The sequence below is a fragment of the Anolis carolinensis genome, unplaced genomic scaffold (assembly GCF_035594765.1).
Source record: "Anolis carolinensis isolate JA03-04 unplaced genomic scaffold, rAnoCar3.1.pri scaffold_20, whole genome shotgun sequence".
NCBI lineage: Eukaryota > Metazoa > Chordata > Lepidosauria > Squamata > Dactyloidae > Anolis > Anolis carolinensis.
Genome location: NW_026943830.1, coordinates 673,828 through 694,404, shown reverse-complemented (window position 1 = coordinate 694,404; position 20,577 = coordinate 673,828). Strand labels below are relative to the sequence as shown.

General features: G+C 42.7%; 1 protein-coding gene across 1 annotated transcript; it reads left to right on the top strand.

Moving 5' to 3' along the window:
- Nucleotides 1-2,208: 2,208 nt before the first annotated feature.
- LOC100559713 (25-hydroxyvitamin D-1 alpha hydroxylase, mitochondrial) lies at nucleotides 2,209-19,086 on the top strand. Its single transcript, XM_003216688.4, has 9 exons — nucleotides 2,209-2,451; nucleotides 9,322-9,512; nucleotides 11,322-11,518; nucleotides 12,579-12,779; nucleotides 13,522-13,685; nucleotides 14,264-14,430; nucleotides 16,235-16,316; nucleotides 17,202-17,399; nucleotides 18,123-19,086. The coding sequence occupies exons 1-9, from the start codon at nucleotides 2,245-2,247 to the stop codon at nucleotides 18,234-18,236; spliced, it is 1,521 nt and encodes a 506-aa protein (XP_003216736.2). The 5' UTR covers nucleotides 2,209-2,244; the 3' UTR covers nucleotides 18,237-19,086.
- Nucleotides 19,087-20,577: the final 1,491 nt, after the last annotated feature.

The window sequence follows — 20,577 nt, the reverse complement described above, 5'->3', positions numbered from 1 at the left end:
TCCTAAAATCTAACATTTTGTAAAACACGAAGCTCTCTTCGGCAGAGAAGATTTTGCGAAACGACAGCATCCAGGATTGCATCGCATTGAGTGGTGTCTAAACTGTGTTGCTGTGAGTTTTCCGGGCTGTGTGGTCGTGTTCCAGAAGCAGTCTCTCCTGACGTTTCACCCACATCTATGGCAGGCATCGTCAGAGGTTGTGAAGTATTTTGGAAACTAGGCAAGGGAGGTTTATATATCTGTGGAAGGTCCAGGGGTGAGGAAGAACTCTTGTCTGTCAGAGGCCAGTGTGGATGTTGCAATTAATCACCTTTATTAGCACTGAAAAGCTTTGCAGCTTGAATGCCTGGCTGTTTCCTGCCAGCTGGAATCCATTGTTAGGAGGTGTTAGCTGACCCCGATTGTTTCATGTCTGGAATTCCCCTGTCTTCTGGGTGTTGGTCTTTATTTACTAACCTGATTTTAGAGGTTTTTAAAATACTGGTAGGCAGATTTTGTTCATTTCCATGGTTTATTCTTTTCTGTTGAAATTGTCCATACGCTTGTGGATTTCAATGGCTTCTCTGTGTATCCTGACATAGTGGTCGTCAGAGTGGTCCAGCATTTCTGTGTTTTCAAATAATATGCAGTGTCCAGGTTGGTTCATCAGATGCTTAAGAGAACCACGGACTGCATAGGGAAGCTGATGAAGAAACACAACCTACAAACTATCTACAAATCCACTAGGAAAACCCAAAGGGTCAACAAAGAACAAGAGGGATGCTCTCACTTCTGCAGGAGTCTACCGTATACGTAGGACCACCAAAAGCAGCAATGCCCAAACACGAATCAAAGAAACACAAAAGGCACTGCAGACTAACTCAACCAGAGAAATCAGCCATAGCAGAGCACTTGATCACGGGAAGCCTTTACCTATGGCTGCCCGGGCTCAATGTTTTGAAATCCTGAGATCTACAATTTGGTAAAACACAAAGCTTTCTGCAGAAGAGATTTTGCGAAACTACAGCATCCAGGACTGCATTGTATTGAGTGGTGTCTAAACTGTCTTAATTAAACTAAATAGAGAAGCCACTGAAATCCACAAACATGTGTACAATTTCAACAGAAAGGAGGAAACCATAAAAATGAACAAAATCTGGCTGCCAGTATTTTTAAAAACTCTAAAATCAGGACAGCAAGTAAAGAACAACACTCTGAAAACAGGGGAATTACATACACGAATCAATCAGGGACAGGTAACACCTTCTAGCAAAGGATTCCCTCAGGCAGGAATGAAGCTTGCAAGGCCATTAATGCTAATCAAGGTGATTAATTACAACACTCACACTGGCCTCCAACAGACAAGAGTCCTTTCCCCCACCCTGTACATTCCACTGATATATCAACCTTCCTTGCCTGCTTTTCCAATATACCTCACAACGTTTGAGGATGCCTGCCATAGATGTGGGCCAAACGTCAGGAGAGAATGCTTCTGGAACATAGCCATACAGCCCGAAAAGTGGAGCCCCCGAAGGTGTAGTGGACTAAAGCCTCGTGACTTGAAGGTTTGGTTGCTGTCCTGAAAGCTGCCAGGTTCGAATCCCACTCGGGTAGAGTGCGGCTGAGCTCCCTCTATCAGCTCCAGCTCCGTGCGGGGACATGAGAGAAGCCTCTCACAAGGATGGTAAAAACATCAAAACATCCGGGCGTCCCCGGGCAACGTCCTTGCAGACGGCCAATTCTCTCACTAAAGAAGCGACTCAAGTTGCTCCTGACACGAAAAAAAAAAAAGCCCGGAAAGTGCACAACAACCCAGTCATTCCGGCCATGAAAGCCTTCGACCACAAAGAGCAGAGCACTTGATGTCAGGGGGAAACCTTTACCTTTACCTATGGCGTTATGAAATCCTGAGATCTGCAATTTGGTAAAACACGAAGATTTCCTCGGCAGAGATTTTGGGAAACCACAGCACCCAGGACTGAGCGGGGTCTAAACTGTCTTAATTGTGTAGCGTAGATGAGACGCACGTGAAACCGCACGCGCCTCCGCTCCCACACCGATCCAACAAGCGCCCCGAGTTCCGATTGGACAATCCGGCTGGGGGACATTTGCATGAGCGCTGACGCACTTGTAGAGGCGGGGTTTCCCAGCCAGGCCACGCCCCTCCGCGGAGTTGCCGGGAGAAATAAAAGGCGACCGAAGATGCTCTGCGAACAGAACTTGGTGGCTTCTTTTAAACCCGGAGGAATCCCTCAAAGATCTGAGATGCCGCAGACGCTCAAACTCGCCAGCAGGGCTTCTTGGCTCGCCAGGTGCTTCCCTGAGCTGTGGCCGGATTCGCTGCTTAAGTCCCAAGCCAGGGTCCTCAAGAAGACACACAAGACCCTGGAGGAGATGCCGGGACCCAGCACGATGGGCTTCTTCGCCGACCTCTTCTGCAAGAAGGGCCTGTCCAGGCTGCACGAGCTGCAGGTAAGAGCCTGGACCCGCTTGGCTCCCTTTTGCAACATGAACTAGACCAGGGGTCTCCAAACTAAGGCCCGGATGCGGCCCATTGAAGCCATTTATCCGGCCCCCACAGCACAAGGGCAAAAGGGGGTTGGGCTAAATGACCCAAGGGGTCTCTTCTTCTCTTAAAACCATTATTTATTATTATTATTATTATTATTATTATTATTATTATTATTATTATTTGAAACACAACAAGATGAGTCCACAGCAGACACTGTGCTGGCTGTTATATTGGATCACACGTCGGATACTTCCCAAGTGTCTAGGACTGTGTGATGTATCGGTGAACAATGCATGCAGATCCCAGTAAGGTGGCCTTCTGCAGCTGGCAGGTGGTAATTTTGTTAGCGCCAATTGTGTTTAAGTGCAGGCCAAGGTCTTTAGGCACTGCACCCAGTGTGCCCATCACCACTGGGACCACCTTGACTGGCTTGTGCCAGAGTCTTTGTAATTCAATCTTTAAATCCCCATATCATGTCAGCTTTTCCAGTTGTTTCTCCTCAATCCTTCTTTCACCTGGGATTCCAACATCGACAATCCATACTTTGTTTTTTAACACAATTGTGAGGTCAGGAGTATTGTGTTCCAATACCCTGTATTATTATTATTATTATTATTATCAACACAACAATGTTGTATGGCACAGCAAACAAGATAGATATGCTGGATTTCGTTTCGCAAAACCACAAGTCGAACACTTCCCAAGTGTCTAGGACTGTGTGATGTATTTTCTGATGATGTGTGCAGATCCCAGTAGGGTGGCCTTTTGCAGTTGGCAGATGGTGATTTTGTCAATGTCTATTGTTTCCAAATGCCGGCTGAGATCTTTTGGCACAGCACCCAGTGTGCCCATCACCACCGGGACCACCTGTACTGGTTTCTGCCAGAGTCTTTGAAGTTCAATCTTGAGGTCCTGATAGCGGCTGAGTTTTTCCTGTTGTTTTTCATCAATGCGACTGTCACCTGGGATGGCAACATCAATGATCCAAACCTTGTTCTTTTCCACAACTGTGATGTCTGGTGTGTTGTGTTCCAGAACTTTGTCAGTCTGGATTCGGAAGTCCCACAATTATTATTATTATTATTATTATTATTATTATTATTATTATCAACAACATTGAGGCTGGGTGGCCATCTGTCAGGGATGCTTTGCTTGTGCCTTTGGTGCAGAGAAGCAGAAGGGGGTTGGACTAAATGGCCCAAGGGGTCTCTTCCAACCCTCTTTGTGATGATGATGATGATGATGATGATGAACATTGAGGCTAGCTGACCATCTGTCAGGGGTGCACAAAAGCAGAAGGGGATTGGACTCAATGGCCCAAAGGGTCTGTGCCAACCCTCTTTTTTATTGTTGTTGTTGTTGTTATTATTATTATTGTTGCTCAGTGGTCAACTATAGTCCGGCCCTCCAATGGTCCGAAGGATCGTGAACTGACCCCCTGTTAAAAAAGTTTGGGGACCCCTGATCTAGACCATCTAAACCTTCCAGGTTTTGGACTCCAACTCCCACCATTCCTAACAGCCTCAGACCCCTTCCTTTTCCCCCTCAGCCGCTTCAGCATCTAGACTGTAGCATAAGTGCAGTTTGATCCCACTTTAACTCCCCTCACTCAGTGCTATGGAATCCTGGAGTTCTAAGACACCAAGCACTCTTTGGCAGAGGAGGCTAAAGACCTACATCTCCCAGGAATACATAGCATTGAGCCATGGCACTTAAAGTGGGGTCAAACTGAATTAATTCTACATTCTAGATAGACTGAATGACCCTCTGCTGGTTATGCTTTCATTGTGTATTCCTGCATGACAGGATGGCTCCTGGGCTATGAATTTTTTTGTATGGGATTGTAACACGTTCAGGGTGTCAACCTGGTTTTAAGGGACCGAGCCCTTCAAAATGATAACACTATGTAACACAAGTTATAAATGGATCATGGATCATGACTTGAATTGTGCTTTCTTAAATGGATGTTTAAATATTATGTTTTTTAAGCATCTAATTATTGCTGATTGTGAGGCCAACCCGAGTCCCCCTGTTGGGGGTGAGAAGGACGGGATATAAATGTCTTAAATAAATAAATAAATAAATATAAATGTCATTTCCTAATTGGTTCTGTCATAAAAACATAGGACAAAGTTTACTAACCTGCAAAAACTTTGTTTTTGCGGGCCATCCAACGCCACATTTTGCTCCAGTTTTTCAGTGAGTCTCAACTAATTCAACAGTTTGTGGCAGCCAGAAAAATAAAGTTTCTGAAGTATAACAATTTTCAAAATAAATACTGCACTGTTATACAAGAAATAATACTTTCAATATGTACTAGGAACATATTTTTTCTTCAAATTTTGTTACATGGTGTGGTTTAGTCCTTTTTATTTCCAGGGTGCTTATGGGTTGACATCTCTTCTAATCTGCATTGGCTTCAGAGTGGGCTATGCATTGTGTTAAAGGATAAGGAATACATACATATGGATCCTCCATCCATGGCTTTACAATAGAATTTGATATATATATATATATATATATATATATATATATATATATATATATATATACACACACACACATACACACACACACACACACACACACACAAAGCAAACCTCATATTACTATACAAGACTTGAGCATCCATGGATTTTGGTTTCCATGTGGAATGCTGAAACCTCCAGCTACCAGTATTAAAAAAACTCTAAAATCAGGACAGCAAATAAAGAACAACACTCAGTAGATGGGGAATTCCAGACAAGAAACAATCAGGGCCAGCAAACACCTCCCAACAAAGGATTCTCCCTGGCAGGAAACAGCCAGGCTTTGAAGCTGCAAGACTATTCAATGCTAATCAAGCCGGCCAGTTGTAACATTCACACTTGCCTCAAACAGAAAGGAGTTCTTTCTCCCACCCTGGACATTCCACAGATATATTATAAATCCTACTTGCCTAGTTTCCAACAGACCTCACAACCTCTGAGGATGCCCGCCTTAGATGTGGGTGAAACGTCAGGAGAGAATGCTTCTGGAACATGGCCATACAGCCCGGAAAATTCACAGCAACCCAGATACCAAAGACTTTGATTTTACAAAGTGTACTTTGAACAGGGTTATATTGCTATGGAATTAGGACACTTCAACACTGTCCTATGTCCTAGTATCTGATCCCAGATTATCTGTTTATCCCAGATTATATGGCAGTGGAGATTCATATAATCCAGTTCAGACAATCTGGGATCAGATCCTGGGTTGTAGGGCAGTGTAGATCCAGCCTTAGGGCCCTTCCAGGCAGGCCCTGTATCCCAGGATCTGATCCCAGGTTTTCTGCTTTAAATTGGATTATATGAATCTGCACTGCCAGATAATCTGGGATAAACAGAAAACCAGATCCTGGGATATAGGGCCTGTTATTTGTTTCCAATATTAGATGTTTACAAATATATCTATCTATATGTCTCTATTGACCTATTTATACAAAGATATAAAATCGGTGGGAACTCGGTGCCAGAAAATGAATTCCAAAAGCTGTAAGAATTGGAAATGAGAGGCAAAATAACTATAATAACAACATCCATGCTGGCTGTTTGTTTAAGCAGTTTAAAAAGCTTCCTGCTTGGAGTTTGCAAGGTTGTAGGAAGCTCTTCCCTCAGGTGTACTTAAAACTCCCCCTGTACACCACTTGTCTCCAACCAGGCTTGTAAAAGGCTATTTAAATAATGCAGACTAAGCGTGTTAATTCTTGGCTTGCTGGTCAACACAGCTCTTTGTAACTTTGGCGGTAGGTAGCACCAGTTAATATAACTCTAGTTGTTACAGAGCTGCATGAAAGCTATTTTGCTTGGCAGTAAAATCTACCTGTGTCCTGAAACACAGGGCATATTTGTGTGTTTGTGCCTAAAGCTTGTACTTCCAAGGGATTTGTATAAATGGGAGCGCTGTAACACATAATGCTTGTTAAAACTGAATGCCTTTGAGTGCCACTCTTAATAGGCATGAGTGGGAGAGACTCCGTCTAGTTAAACAAAGCTTTGTTGCCCATTTTTACTTGTGGAAGGACCAAGGCTGAGAATAACTGGATCTGTATCGTAGATAAGCATGCTTAGAAACTGGGAACCCTGGATTTACTTCTGAGGGCTGGACTGCACATCAGTGTGCAAATCCATGTCTTGAGACGTAATCTGAGTTTTGTCATCTTGTCTAAGGGCCCTGCCACACAGCCATATAACTCAGAATATCAAGGATGAAAATCCCACAATATCTTCTTTGAACTGGGTTATCCGAGTCCACACTGCCATATATTCCAGTTCAAAGCAGATAATGTGGGATTTTATTTAGCTGTGTGGAAGGAGTCTAAGTCTACTAGTTCTCCATCTACTGGTATTTATTTCTATCCTGGTTTTTCTCTACAAAATAGCACCAAAGCAGCAAACACTAAAAATAATACAACGTATAGAGTTGCTGTGAGTTTTCTGGGCTGTGTGGCCATTATCCAGAAGCATTCTCTCCTGATGTTTTGCTCACATCTATGGCAGGCATGTCCACTTGAAAACATTTAAGTAAAATTAAACATCGAAACTATTAAAAAATAAACCATTCAAACCACTTCACAGCACCCCCTGGCCCAGCCTCAATTTTTTTCCTTTTAAAGGCACATCTTTAAAAAGATTTTAGCATCTTTATTTGCATTCTTATTATTAAATAAAAGAAACATGGGCATGGCTTTTTGCACAATTGGATTTTATTGCCATTAATAGTTATTTATCACAGAGTATATAGTGTCATGTTTATGATTATGTAAACTTTTTGCTGTCATTTTACAGAAGTTTCCAAAACTTTCATGTTATTTCTTTCCCTAAAGAATAAATTCTGACTATAAACTTCCAAGGATAAGGACCCAGATATATTGTGAATGGCACAATTGCCAGGGTCTATCTTCTGCTGAAATGTCAGTGGATGCTACTTAGCTGAAAATTGCCATGAGTCAAATGTAGTGTTTAACCAGAACAGATTCTAATTGAAACCATCTTCCCATCTAGCTATTTGAGAATCAATGCACTATTTCTATGAATACAGAGTTAGAAAGGGACCAGTGTTCAAATTCTGCCGCAGGTATGAACAAATAAAATAACCTTATTTAGTTTACACAGCTTTCAACCATAGTTCTTTAACCATAACAGTAGGAGACTGGGGGTGGCATTGGACATGATCCAATAAAAATCCTTTCTGTGTTTGCTCAGATGTATGTTCCTGTGTGTGAAAGAACCTAGCCTCCCAATAAAGCTACCTTCATTTGCAACTTTAAGTTCCGGGGATTTCAAGTACAAAGTAATATGGGCACTTAAAGTGCATCGCTTTTAAGTCAATGAGACTTAAAGGTGATGAACTTTGATTTAAAAAGCCTTCCACACCTTCAGGTGTGTTGAACTCCAGACATCTCCAAAGGCGGTAAACTAAGGCTGAACTAGACGTCATCACGTTCCAAGGAAGGGCATGACAGTGCTTGCTAAGCGTAATTTGCATATGCAAGTACAACATAAATTAAAGTTTTTTTGCTGCAGTGAAACTCAGCCAAAAAAACCTTCTGTTGTCCTGGTATCAGATATAATTGTGTGGCTGTCTGAAACTTGCTTTTCCCAAACTCTACGTAGGCAGTGATTCACTCACCTCACTATTCCTATATGTCTTAAGCATTCAGATAACGAATATGGTATCTTTGTGCCAAGATATGGGTTTGGTGTTTCTTGAGATGCCCTAGAGTTATGTTCATCATTCACAAACAATGACAAAATATGATTTCCCATAGTAATTTCGATGACGTGGCATTCTTACAAAATAAATCTCTTCCATCCCAGAAAAGGTCCCAGTTTCTTGATTATGTCATTCAAACACCTTTATGTAAGTCAACAAATTCAAATTATCCTGCCCACCGCACCAATTGGTAACACATAGTTTATATCTGGCAAAAGTTAATCAGAACTGAACATCTGTTTAAATCTATCGGCTTAGCATCTATCAAATCATTGGGCTTGAAATATGCGTATGGTGTATTAAAACTATATATAGTGTTCCCCAGGAAGTTGCTTTCTGAGTGATGGCCATTTCAACACTGCCTTAGGATAGTAAACCCTGGTTAGGATTCTTTCATTTTGGTGTGCCTGCAATATCCCCTTAGTCAGTGGCATGTGGTCTCAGAGGTGCTATGATGCACTCGTGTGGTTTTGCATTCAACATGCACAGCGGATGCCTCTTTTTCTCTCTCCCTTCTTTGAATTTCCAAAGTCAATGAGAGAGAGAAATTGAGGAAGCACAGTTTTCTCCTGCATGAAAATGGAACACCTGGGAAAAGTGTATTTGCTTGGCATCAACCCTTGAATGAATCTACTTAAACCAGAGCTAGCCGTCCTAGTACCTTCTAATTATTTTGCACTACAACTGCCATAATTCCTCCCAATCAGCTGGGGCTGATGGGAATTTCAGTTTAAAATATCAAGAGGGTCCAAAGTTGCCTATGTCCTAGCATAAAGGCTAAAGGCTTGTCTTATGCCAGCATACTCTATAACAGGCATGGGCAAAGTTTGGCCCTCCAGGTGTTTTGGACTTCAACTCCCACAACTTCCAGTAGGCTGTTAGGAAATGTGGGAGTTGAATTCCAAAACACCTGGAGGGCTGGACTTTGCTTATGCCTGCTCTATAACATCTCATTGTTAAATCAAAAATGTTTGTGGCTTTAGGATCAGAAGGAATCTTGCAAGTAAGATCCTATATTTGCTTCATAATGAAGGAAAAGACTGGAAGTCTATTTGAGAGTTCTGTTATGTCTAACAACTCTGTTTCTCTTTTAGATTGAAGGCAAAGCCAAGTACGGTCCAATGTGGAAGGCCAGCTTCGGGCCCATCCTTACCGTCCATGTTGCAGATCCAAACCTGATCGAGCAGGTACTGAGGCAGGAAGGCAAGCACCCCATCCGCTCCGACCTTTCCTCTTGGAAAGATTACAGGATTTGCCGGGGCCATGCCTATGGACTGCTCACTGCGTAAGTATCTTACTGCTTTTTTTTTGTTCACACACGGCAGGCTGGTGGGAATTCTCATGGTATATGGCAAGAATGTTGCAGTCCAAAATTACCCATCAAAATTTTAAAAATTTCCCTGTACCTTCTTGTACAATTAGCAAAGTTTTCCAAACCACTTTAAAATCCAGCACTTTAACCAATCCAAAGGGAAAATAAGTTCTCAGAAACCTGTATTCCAATCTGTGGTCCCCTTGACTCTGAAACAACTTTCTCTGATAGGAGAGGAGGCATTGATGGCCCTCCAAAGCTTGTTAAACTGCGAATCCGAATAATCCTCATTTCCACCATGCTGCATAAGGCTGCTGGGAGATACAGTCCCAACAACATCCAGGGAGGTGTCTGATTCCCAGCCTTGTTCAAACATCATCAGATACAGTTATGCATGAAACATGGTGGTCATGTAAGGAATAATACTGTCTTGACAGTTTCTCTCAAGTAGGTGAACCGTTCTATAATGTGAGATGTTGTAAAGTATGGATGGGAATTGTATGGCCTGCCAAATGACTGTATTTCCCAGTGAGGAATCTTGGGAGTCTCACCTCAGCAACATCTGGAGGGCCATACCATTCCCACCTCTGCTTTGGTGGATGGGGGCCACACCACAGAAAAACAAAACGTCACGTGGGGCTCAAAATTATTGTCAATTCTTCTGTCATGAAAATGTGTTTCATTGTCCATAAGACTAGAGGCAGTTGCATAATCCATCCTTACCACCTCCACACGCACAGCAGTTGGCAACCATTTCCTGCCCTGCCTGTGCTATTTTTGGTTCTTTCCAGAGCAAAATGAGGAAGCTGACAATGGCCTTCTTCCAAAAGTGGTGGCTGGAGGTAACGGGGGTTGTAGTCACACTTTTGCGAAGAATGTCTACTTTATAAAACATGGAGGTGGCCGATATGCAGTTGAGACTAGTGAGTAGGCCCTAAATACCGTAAAGGTACCAGATCCAACAAATCTTAGAAGCTAAGCAGGGTCAGTTCTAGTTAATATTTGGATGGAAGACCATCAATGGATACCTGTTGCTTTAGGCTATATTTCAGAAGAAAAAACTGGCAGAAACACCTCTGAGTATGCCTTGCCTAAGAAAATCCTTTCAGATTCTGGGGCTCATCATAAGTTTACAGGTGACTTGAAGGCACACACATTTGGACTTGGAGGATCAAGGGTTCTGGGTTTGTGGACTCTCTACTTTGGAAGTATAGCAAATATCCTATGTGACACAAGAGCAGAGCGTGTGGGTTAAACAGATGCATGGGCAGAAGAATCCCCCAAGCTTTCCCAATGTGGTTTGTTGTGGTTTCCAAGTGCTCCCCTCACTCACGCTTGTTTCCTGGAAATGAGTCACCTGGAAAAATAGGATCCGGCCTGAGCTTGTGCAAAACTCCAAGATGGAGAAGTGAGAAATCCTATAAAGCTGTTTATGACTCAGGAACTCTCAGTAGGAGGTTTCTCATCAGCTGAGCTGATGCTTCCGCAATCTAGACACCGGATATGACTAACGAGAAAGACAAAGTAAACGGCAGATTTCGCAGGCGCTTTCTCTCTCTAAACAGAATCCAGTTATTTCCGAGTGCCCTGGAAGATTGTTTATTCATTATAGAGATGGATGCTTTCCAATAGAGTACGGAAATCCATAGACTCTGAAACTGATCATTTGGAGGGAACGTGGCCTCATGCTTTAAGATGGATAGTCCTGCCTGCTCCTCATTATATGGACATGGGCACTCTTCCAGCCTCATCAACTAACAGAAGCCACTCTTCACTTTACAGGGAAGGTGAGGAATGGCAGCAAATCCGCAGCATCCTGGGGAAGCACATGTTGAAGCCCAAGGAAGTGGAGTCCTACACCGGCACACTGAACGAGGTGGTGAGTGACCTGGTTCACCGGCTACAGCACCAGCGGAGTCTCCACGACCAACACGTGGTCAAGAACGTGGCTGATGAGTTCTACAAGTTTGGATTAGAAGGTATTTGCTTGACTTGTGGCAAGTGTGGGAAGTGTGTGAGTCTCCAAGGTGGGGCTGAACTGTAGCACCTAGCATCCCTTGGTTAAGTTAAGAAGCTTGCCTTCCAGGGACAGTCCCAATTAATCTCCAGTTATCCCACTTTTTCAGCTGCTTTGAAATGCTCTAGTTTCTCCCTTCTCCTCTCACTTTCCCCTGTTCTTCTCAGTTTGCTTTACTGACTGTGTAAAAAGAGTTTTCACTCATTAATTAAAGGGAGAGGATAGGACAGAAACCTGCCCTTCCCAGTAGGCTCAGGCAATAGCAAAGTGCTGCAGCATCTCCTAGCTTCTTAAAAACTTTTGCCAACTTGACCACATTCTGCTGGTGTTTGGCCTCCAATATCTCTGTTTTCATTTGTAAAATTGTGACTGGCATGAGGTCAATTTGATGGGAGTTGAAGTTCAAAAATATCTGCAAGGCTGCAGTACTCCTACTTTGGTTATTTATTTTCAAGTTGCATCCCTGCAGCTTGAAAATAATAACTGACTTATTTGTAGCTATGTTAATTCCCGTTCTGCAAAGCCTAAAGCATAACTAAATTTAGATTGGGATTATCCCATCACTAGGGATAGTTTCGGAGCCTCCAGTGGCTCAGTGTGTTAAAGCCGAAAGGTTCCAGGTTCAAATCCGGGGATCGGAGTAAGCGGCTGCTGTTAGCTCCAGCTTCTGCCTACCTAGCAGTTCAAAAAAATGCAAATGTGAGTAGATCAATAGGTACCATTTCGGTGGGAAGGTAACGGTGTTCCATGCAGTCATGCCAGCCACATGACCTTGGAGGTGTCTATGGACAATGCCGGCTCTTCAGCTTAGAAGTGGAGATGAGCACCAACCCCCAGAGTCAGACACGACTGGACTTAACGTCAGGGGAAACCTTTACCTTAGGGATAGTTTCACTTCTTTTGTAGTGTAACTGCATTCAGTCTCTTTGATAGCTAGAGGATGTGTGTCGTCTCACTCCTTGAGTATGTTTTGTACCACGTGCCAGCAGCTTGTAGCTAATTTGTATGTGTCTCTCTCCCAGGCATCTCATCTGTCCTGTTTGAATCCCGCATTGGCTGCTTAGAACCCACAGTCCCAAAGGAAACGGAGACCTTCATTAGCTCCATCAACACCATGTTTGTCATGACTCTGCTCACGATGGCTATGCCCAAGATCCTGCACCAAATCTTCCCCAAGCCCTGGCAGAAGTTCTGTGAATCCTGGGATTACATGTTTGCGTTTGGTGAGTGTTATTGCTAGAGTCTATTGTGTGTGTACATTACTTCCAGTTACTTTCCAGTTTATGATAACCCCATGAATTTTCATAGGGGTTTCTTAAACAAGGCAAGGCATACAAGAGCTTTAGCCAGTTCCCTCCTTTGAAATACAGTGCACTGCATCTAGTATTTGTTAGTAGTTTCCCATTCAAGTACTAAGCATGGATGTTCCTGTTTAGTTTCCAAGACCAGGCAGGATCTAGTGCTGTAGGGTATTTAGACTCAACTCAGAACACGACCAATGTGAAAAAAGGCCACCTTCCTTAGTTGCAGAACAAACCTTGGCAATTGTGGTGGATTTTTTTTTTACCACCACCCCACCTTAATTTTTTAGATCAGTGGTTCTCAAATCCCAGCCAGTTTACCAGCTGTTAGACTTTCTGGGAGTTGAAGCCCAAAACATCTGGGGACCCACAGGTTGAGAACCACTGTTCTATATATTAGTAAGCTGCAGTTTAAATTGACAACTTTTCTGGGGTGGAAATTAATAGTTCCAAAGTGCAGTTGTCTCTCTCCTTTTGCAGGTTAAGCATGTGTAGATCTCATGTATTTATTATACATGGCTGAAAAATGTGCTCCCTCTTGGCATTTGTAGGTCCTCTCGCAGATGATTATCTTTCTCCTACATTGGTGGAATCATACAAAAACTAGGTTTAGATAGCTGTCCCAGGAGAATGAGGACTCATTGCTTGGCCATTTATTTTCCAGCTAAAGGCCACATTGACAAGCGGATGGCTGAGGTTTCAGAAAAAATTGCACGAGGGGAGAAAGTAGAAGGAAAATATCTGACTTACTACTTGGCACAAGAGAAACTGTCTATGAAGTCCATCTATGGAAACGTGACTGAACTACTTCTGGCTGGTGTGGACACGGTAAGCATTTTTTGTATAAATCATCATGGCCAAAATGAGTATCTTTGTGGACATGCAAAGTATCTTTCAGAGACCTCACACCTCCCTTTATAGATTGTTAACTACTAGACTTGAGGGCAAATGCACTCCTCTTGCCTCTGCAACCCATCCTTGTATATCTTTGGCCCTGTCTTCTCTTGATCATACATAATATGATTGACAGAGTCAACACTACACTCCGCTCTCTGTGTCCAAAGATCTAATCATACAAGACTTAATTTTTTAAAAATCCAAAACACAAATCTTGAATTTCCTATTTTGTATAAGGGACACTATTTTACTATGTGATTGTATATCATGGAACTTGAACATCCATGGATTTTGGTATCCATGGTAAGGCCTAGAACCAAACCCCAGTGGATATCAAGGACCCACTGTAGTTGACTTTACTCCTCTGCCACTTGAAACAGAAAATGACTTGATTCTGCTTGCTGATGCTATGTTGCTTAAGCACCCCAACCCCATTTGACTATTGCCCCTACTCCCTAGCCTATTTAGCCTAATGACTAATCTAGTTCTGTCTGTTTGTCCTGCTACAGATCTCAAGCACCTTGTCATGGAGTCTGTATGAGTTGTCCCGTCACCCTCAGATCCAGTCTGCCCTCCACAAGGAAATTACATCGGTCATGAAGGACAACCTGATCCCAACAGCAGCTGATGTTGCACAAATGCCCTTGCTGAAGGCGGTGGTCAAAGAGGCACTGAGGTGAGTGAATGGAAAGGTATTAACCTTCCAGCAGCATAGGCATGTTCCTTGTCTATGTTATTAGGAGATGTATAATAAGGTGATCACTTCTCTGCTCATTAGAATAGTAAGTGGGTGGCAAAGGTTCAGGGCAGAGCTTGGGAAAGTTACCCTTTTGGATTACAGCTGCCTTTTTGATCAAACTGAGCTGGATTCCAAAATTAACTATTTGAATCTTTGGTTCAGATTTATTTATTTTATTTTATTTATTTATTTATTTCGTGCCAAAAGCATTGTACAACAAATACATTTCAAATAATGGAAATTTAAAAAAAGAAGAAATCACAAGCAACTAAATAGTTTTGGACCAAAAGCGGGCAACAGCAACCACATTGTCTGTAGCTTTAAACAACTCCTCCTCCGTGCATGAGGCAGGGCATTGTGGGCAAGCATACATATGCTGAGTTGTTTGTTCAGCTCCACAGTCACACAAGGTGGAGGATTCCTCCAGGTAGTGCCACCTTGCCAAGTTGTCTTTTGATCTGCCCACTCCACTTCTGAGTCTGTTCAGGGACTTCCAAGTTGCCCATTCTTGGTTTGCCCCTGGAGGAAGACCCTCTTGGGGGGTCATCCAGTTAGAATTGCCAGGTTTAGCTGCCCAGAGGGACACCCTTGCTGTTGCTGGAGGAACATCAAGATGGTTCAGATTCAGAGCCTGTGATATATATGGTCAGCCTTTTACTGCAGTCTGGCCACAACATCTCTGCTGCCATTCACCTCCTTGGGGTGATGCCAATGAATTTTCCAGATTTATTTGAAATTGTCAAATGATAGGTATGCATCACACTTCATCTTTGAGAATGGTTGTTTCACAATATTGATAATCTTGTCATCCAGGGATGGGCCATTCGTAGCTTTTCTTGATGATGTTGGATTGCAGCTCTCATCTCTCACTTTTAACTATGGTAACTTAGCATGATGGGAGCTGTAACCCCTCATTACCTGGCATTACCCACCCAGATTAATCCTTAAAATAGCATTGAAGAGTTTAAGTTATGGGTCAGTCTGAAATACAGAGCTATGTAGGGACATGGATCAATTGGACCATATGTGTTGTCGAAGGCTTTCATGGCTGGAATCACTGGGTTGCTGTGAGCTTTCCAGGCTGTATGGCCATATTTCAGAAGCATTCTCTCCTGACATTTCACCCACATCTATGACAGGCATCCTCAGAGATTGTGAGGTCTGCTGGAAACTAGTCAAATGGGGTTTATATATCTGTGGAAAGTCCAGGGTGGGAGGAAGAGCTCTTGTCTACCTGAGGCAAGTGTAAATGTTGCAGTTGACTAGCTTGATTAGTATTGAAAGCTCTCTCAGCTCCAAAGTCTGGCTGATTCTTGCCTGGCGGAATTCTTTGTTGAGTGGCATTAACTGGCCCTGATTATTTCTTGTCTGGAATTCCTCTGAGGAGGCCTGCCATTGATGTGGGCAAAATATCAGGAGATAATGCTTCTGGAACATGGCTGTACAGCCCAGAAAACTCACAGCAACCCAACTGGACCATGATTTATTTACTAAAATGCAGTGAATCCTTAAAGCTGAGGATATGCCAATTTTGTGTTTCTAACTCATATGTCTAAGCAAAGAAAGGTGGATGTCTCCCCTTTTGGAATCTGCAGTTGCATCACAATGTCACCATTTAGTGAGATTGCTTAGCCTGAAACTGTGGTGTATTGCAATCAATATTTGTAATTGAGCAAATGCGGCAGCATATGGGTTGTTGATTCCTTAGATTTATTTTGTTTTTTTCTGGTTCCTCCCGCAGATTGTACCCAGTGATACCTGGTAATGCACGTGTCATCTCAGACCGGGACATCCAAGTGGGAGATTACCTGATCCCCAAAAAGGTGAGCAGAGTTATGAAACAAACGGGGATGAGACCTAAGTTGTAGGGTAGCAGTGGCACAGTAAATAGGGTCACAATGTCCAGGCAGCAGTCCAAGCTGATTTTAGCCACAGGGCAGAGTTTGGAAACATTGATGTTTGCACGACAGCTCCCAGAATCCTCTATCCAGGCTGACCAAGAGTGAATGGAACTCTGTATGATTCTATGATGGCTTGCAATGGAAGATGCATAGGGAGCTTCAGCAAAGGAGAGATACATACTGCAAGGGGCCATTCACAGTACAGAATTATAATGCTGTTATTCCTTTTTAATTGCCATTATTCTATCCTTTAAAATCCTGTCCATAGGCACTAAAGGACATTAGTTCTCAATCTGTGGGTCCTCTGGTGTTTTGGCCTACAATTCCCAGAAATTCCAGCCAGTTTACCAGCTGTTAGGATTTCTGGGAGTTGAAGACCGAAACATCTGGGGACCCACAGGTTGAGAACCACTGCTATAGGGGCTCTGTGCATGGGGATGATAAAGGCCCCTCCCTCAGCTGCTAATTCCAGGATTCTAGAGGATGTTACCATGGCATTTAAAATGGAATAGTAGCCATGATGATGTAGTGTAGAGTTATGCTCCAAGTGTAGGGAATTGGAACAGTGTCTATAGAAGATATCAAACTAAGAGCATAATCCATAATGGCTTCCTTTAACCTGGTATTCATGTTAGCTGTCCAAACACTTGTAAAACACTGGGTCGTGAAAGCTTGTTTTGAGATTGGGGCTTCTTCAGTGGTTGTTTTTGGGGAACTCCTATGCATAGTGTGGACTGCATTCACATTATACATGTAGGTTTCTGGGGTTCACTTCTCATGATGTATTTTTTTCCTTGCTCCTCTTAGACCCTGATCACCCTCTGTCATTATGCTACCTCACGCGATGAAAAGTATTTCTCCAACCCCAACTCCTTCCAGCCAGATCGGTGGCTGCACAAGGATGGTGCACATCACCCATACGCCTCCATCCCTTTTGGCTTTGGGAAGCGCAGCTGCATCGGCCGGCGCATTGCAGAGCTGGAAGTCTATCTTGCTCTGGCTAGGGTGAGTGTCTTTTTGGAAATCCAGCTCTTTCTACCAGTATTGATAGCAAAAGCATTAGAATTCATTGCCTAAGAGGCCAATTCAGTTGAGCAAACTGAGATGAGGTGGATGGAGCACCTTGGCCATAGAATAATCATAGAATAATAGAGTTGGAAGAGACCTCATGGGCCATCCAGTCAAACCCCCTGCCAAGAAACTAGTGAGAAATGCCTTGCTTGGTGAGAACACTGGCTGGCTGGTGTGGACTCTGGGAGTTGCAGTCCAAACAGGCAACTCTTCCAAAGCTCTGGCAAACTAAGGGTTCATTCAGTCCAGCTTCCAGCCCTGTGATCATGGGCCTGAATTCCATGAATGCACTGCATTCCTTCTTTAGAAGCAGCATGGTAAAAGTTGAGCAAATTGGCCCACCCAATGACTGCAAAATCCCTTCAACTTCATGAACTCAACTAGTGATTACTGAGATTTCAAGTATTAGTCGCATATTAAATCTTCTCTGTGATTTAGTATGAACATTAAATATAATTTGAAAGACAGTTCTGCAATGTAGGCCAAAGATTCCCGCAAGGGCTAAAGAATTCTGAAAGATGTGATCCAGAACTCTTCCATAGTCTACTTGTCCTTCCCTCAATTGCTCTATGTGTCCTTCCTCTGTTGTAAAAAGAAACATAGTCTCAATGTATACTAACAGGAACCAATAATTTCTTTTCTTTTTCCCAACTAAAGATCCTGATGCATTTTGAAGTGAAGCCCGAACAAGATGCCCAAACAGTCAGACCCATGACACGGACACTTCTGGTTCCTGAGAAGGAGATTAACCTGCAGTTTTTGAGCCGATAAGAGTGGAATGAAGCGGAACACATGGATTTGGACTTCTCATGAAAGGATGGGCCTGAGTGGAAAATGCCAAGTAGGCAGGAGTGAAGCAGATGCTCTGCGTCCTTTGGAGTCCGCTTGAAAGATCGTTGATGGAGAGAAGATGGCGGAGAGCAATGCCTAAGGGCCAGGCCCTCTCCAAGGCAATCCCTCAGGGGATACAGTTAGGGAAGGACATTTTAACTGTTGTCTTAACCAGGGTTGCATCAACATCCTGGTGCCCATGTGGTGCATAAGGACAAGAAAAATAAGCCAAACTTCTTTTTAAATCTTATTGTTTCCAAAACAAAAGAAGTGGACTTGAAAGAGGATGAGAAGTCCATATTGCTTGACTCATCTCATGGACTGTGAAATACTTCCATAACAAGTTCTTAATGGATAGAACTTCACCAAAACAGAGAAAGCAATGCATTTATGTGTTTGTTTGTTTGTGTATGTATGTATGTGTATATATGCATTCTCTTTGGAGCTTTGGGGATGGAACACCAATATTGTATTTAAATGCCTTATTATTATCGTTATTATTTTTATTATGCTAATCTTCCATATTTAATGCACATTCCCATAATATTTATGTTTTCTACTCTGTAATTTATAAATACATAAATATCATCACCCAAAAATGTCAGAAACGAGTGGAAATATAATTTAATGTTTTTTAAAAATGGAAATATGTTTTTGTATATTTTAAATAGCTATATTGGAGCAGTGCCTGCTAAATTATCCACCTAAAAAGTTGTTTCATTGGTGCTATATTTGACTGTTATTTATTATATTTAGATAATATACATAAAGTACTTTTTTTAAAACAAAAGCTTGCGTTGTTGGTCTGTGATTTGGGGTTGAAACCTTCTTAACCAGGATTGCAAAGTAATCAGGCAGGGAAGGACTTCACACTGTCCAAAGTTTATATAGAACTGATAAAAATATAGCTTGACATTTTGTGTTGCACTTCCAGATTAATAATCTAGAGTCAATGATCTGCAACTGCTCTAAATTCGGCATGTGGTCCTATTGCACATTATTTCCATGATTGTATATCCCTCCCCCCCCCCCCCCCAAAATTCCACCATTACAGTCAGCAGCTACATCGAGTGAAGGAGTCTCTCTAGCTGCAAGGAGGAGGGTGTTTCAAGCTCCCTTTCCATCAGTGAGCAGTTGTGATGGGGTCTTGCTTCTGAGCATTACACTTCACTTGAAAGGACTTCCTTGCACTCCATTCACCAGCGGATGACTTCTTGCATTTGATGATGTTACTGGTTAAGGTGGGCTTGGAGGTTTGGGCCAGGAGACATTGCTTATATAAACATTTGTAACTAAGTAAACAATGCGTAATATTGGCAATTATCGAAACAAAGTTGGACCATCCAGTCCAACCCCATTCTGCCATGCAGGAACACACAATCGAAGCACACCTGACAGATAACAATCCAGTTTGTTTAAAGGCCTCCAAAGAAGAAGACTTCAACACACACCGAGGAAGTATTTTCACTTTCAAACTTTCAGCTCTTACCTTCAAGAAATTCTTCCTGATGTTAAACCAGTTCAAAAACAGTTGCAGCACCTGAGATTTAAATTTTAAAACCCATCAAAAAGTTTTAAAACCTTCCAGAGTAGTCACCCCAAACTTAAGACCCAAAAGCAAACTGCAATAGCACTGTTTTCATTGCTTGCCAGAAATTTGAAAGTGTCACCCAGGCCTCGCTTGGGAAAAAGTCCCACGGCTGGGTTATGTTTATAGATAATACCTTACACCAGTGGTTCTCAACCTGGGATCCCCAGATGTTTTTGGCCTTCAATTCCCAGAAATCCTAACAGCTGGTAAACTGGCTGGGATTTCTGGAAGTTGTAGACCAAAACACCAGGGGACCCCAGGTTGAGAACCACTGCCTTACATAATTATAACAGTATTGTTCCACTTTAACTTCCATGGCAGCCTCCTATGGAATCCTAGAGTTTTTCATTTGCTCAGAGGCTCCAGAGGAGTTTCCCAAGCTGAGGATTAGCTTCCCAAATTCCCAAATTCAATAGGATGGAAGTTAGATCCTTAAAGAGGTATAATTCTGTGGTGTGAATGAATTCTGTAGTTGGGTCTATGACCTAAACTGAATCTTGTTTAGTAATTAATTCACTATAGGTGTCTGAGAATTCTCTTTATTTTGGTGGAGAAGAATTGTATTGTACACCCAGGGGTGGTTCAACCAGTAGGCAAACTATGCATTTGCTGAAGGCGCCATCCTGTAGAGGGCTCAGTTGAGGCATCTCCAAGCTCCATCTCCAAGCTCAGCCGATCCCCTTTTGCTGG

Bases quoted from the DNA above. Each gene is read 5' to 3' on its own strand.
- LOC100559713 (XM_003216688.4), top strand. From the start codon at position 2,245: ATGCCGCAGACGCTCAAACTCGCCAGCAGGGCTTCTTGGCTCGCCAGG. The intron at 11,519-12,578 runs GTATTTGCTTGA...TCTCTCTCCCAG, and splicing joins CTACAAGTTTGGATTAGAAG to GCATCTCATCTGTCCTGTTT. The intron at 16,317-17,201 runs GTGAGCAGAGTT...TGCTCCTCTTAG, and splicing joins ATTACCTGATCCCCAAAAAG to ACCCTGATCACCCTCTGTCA.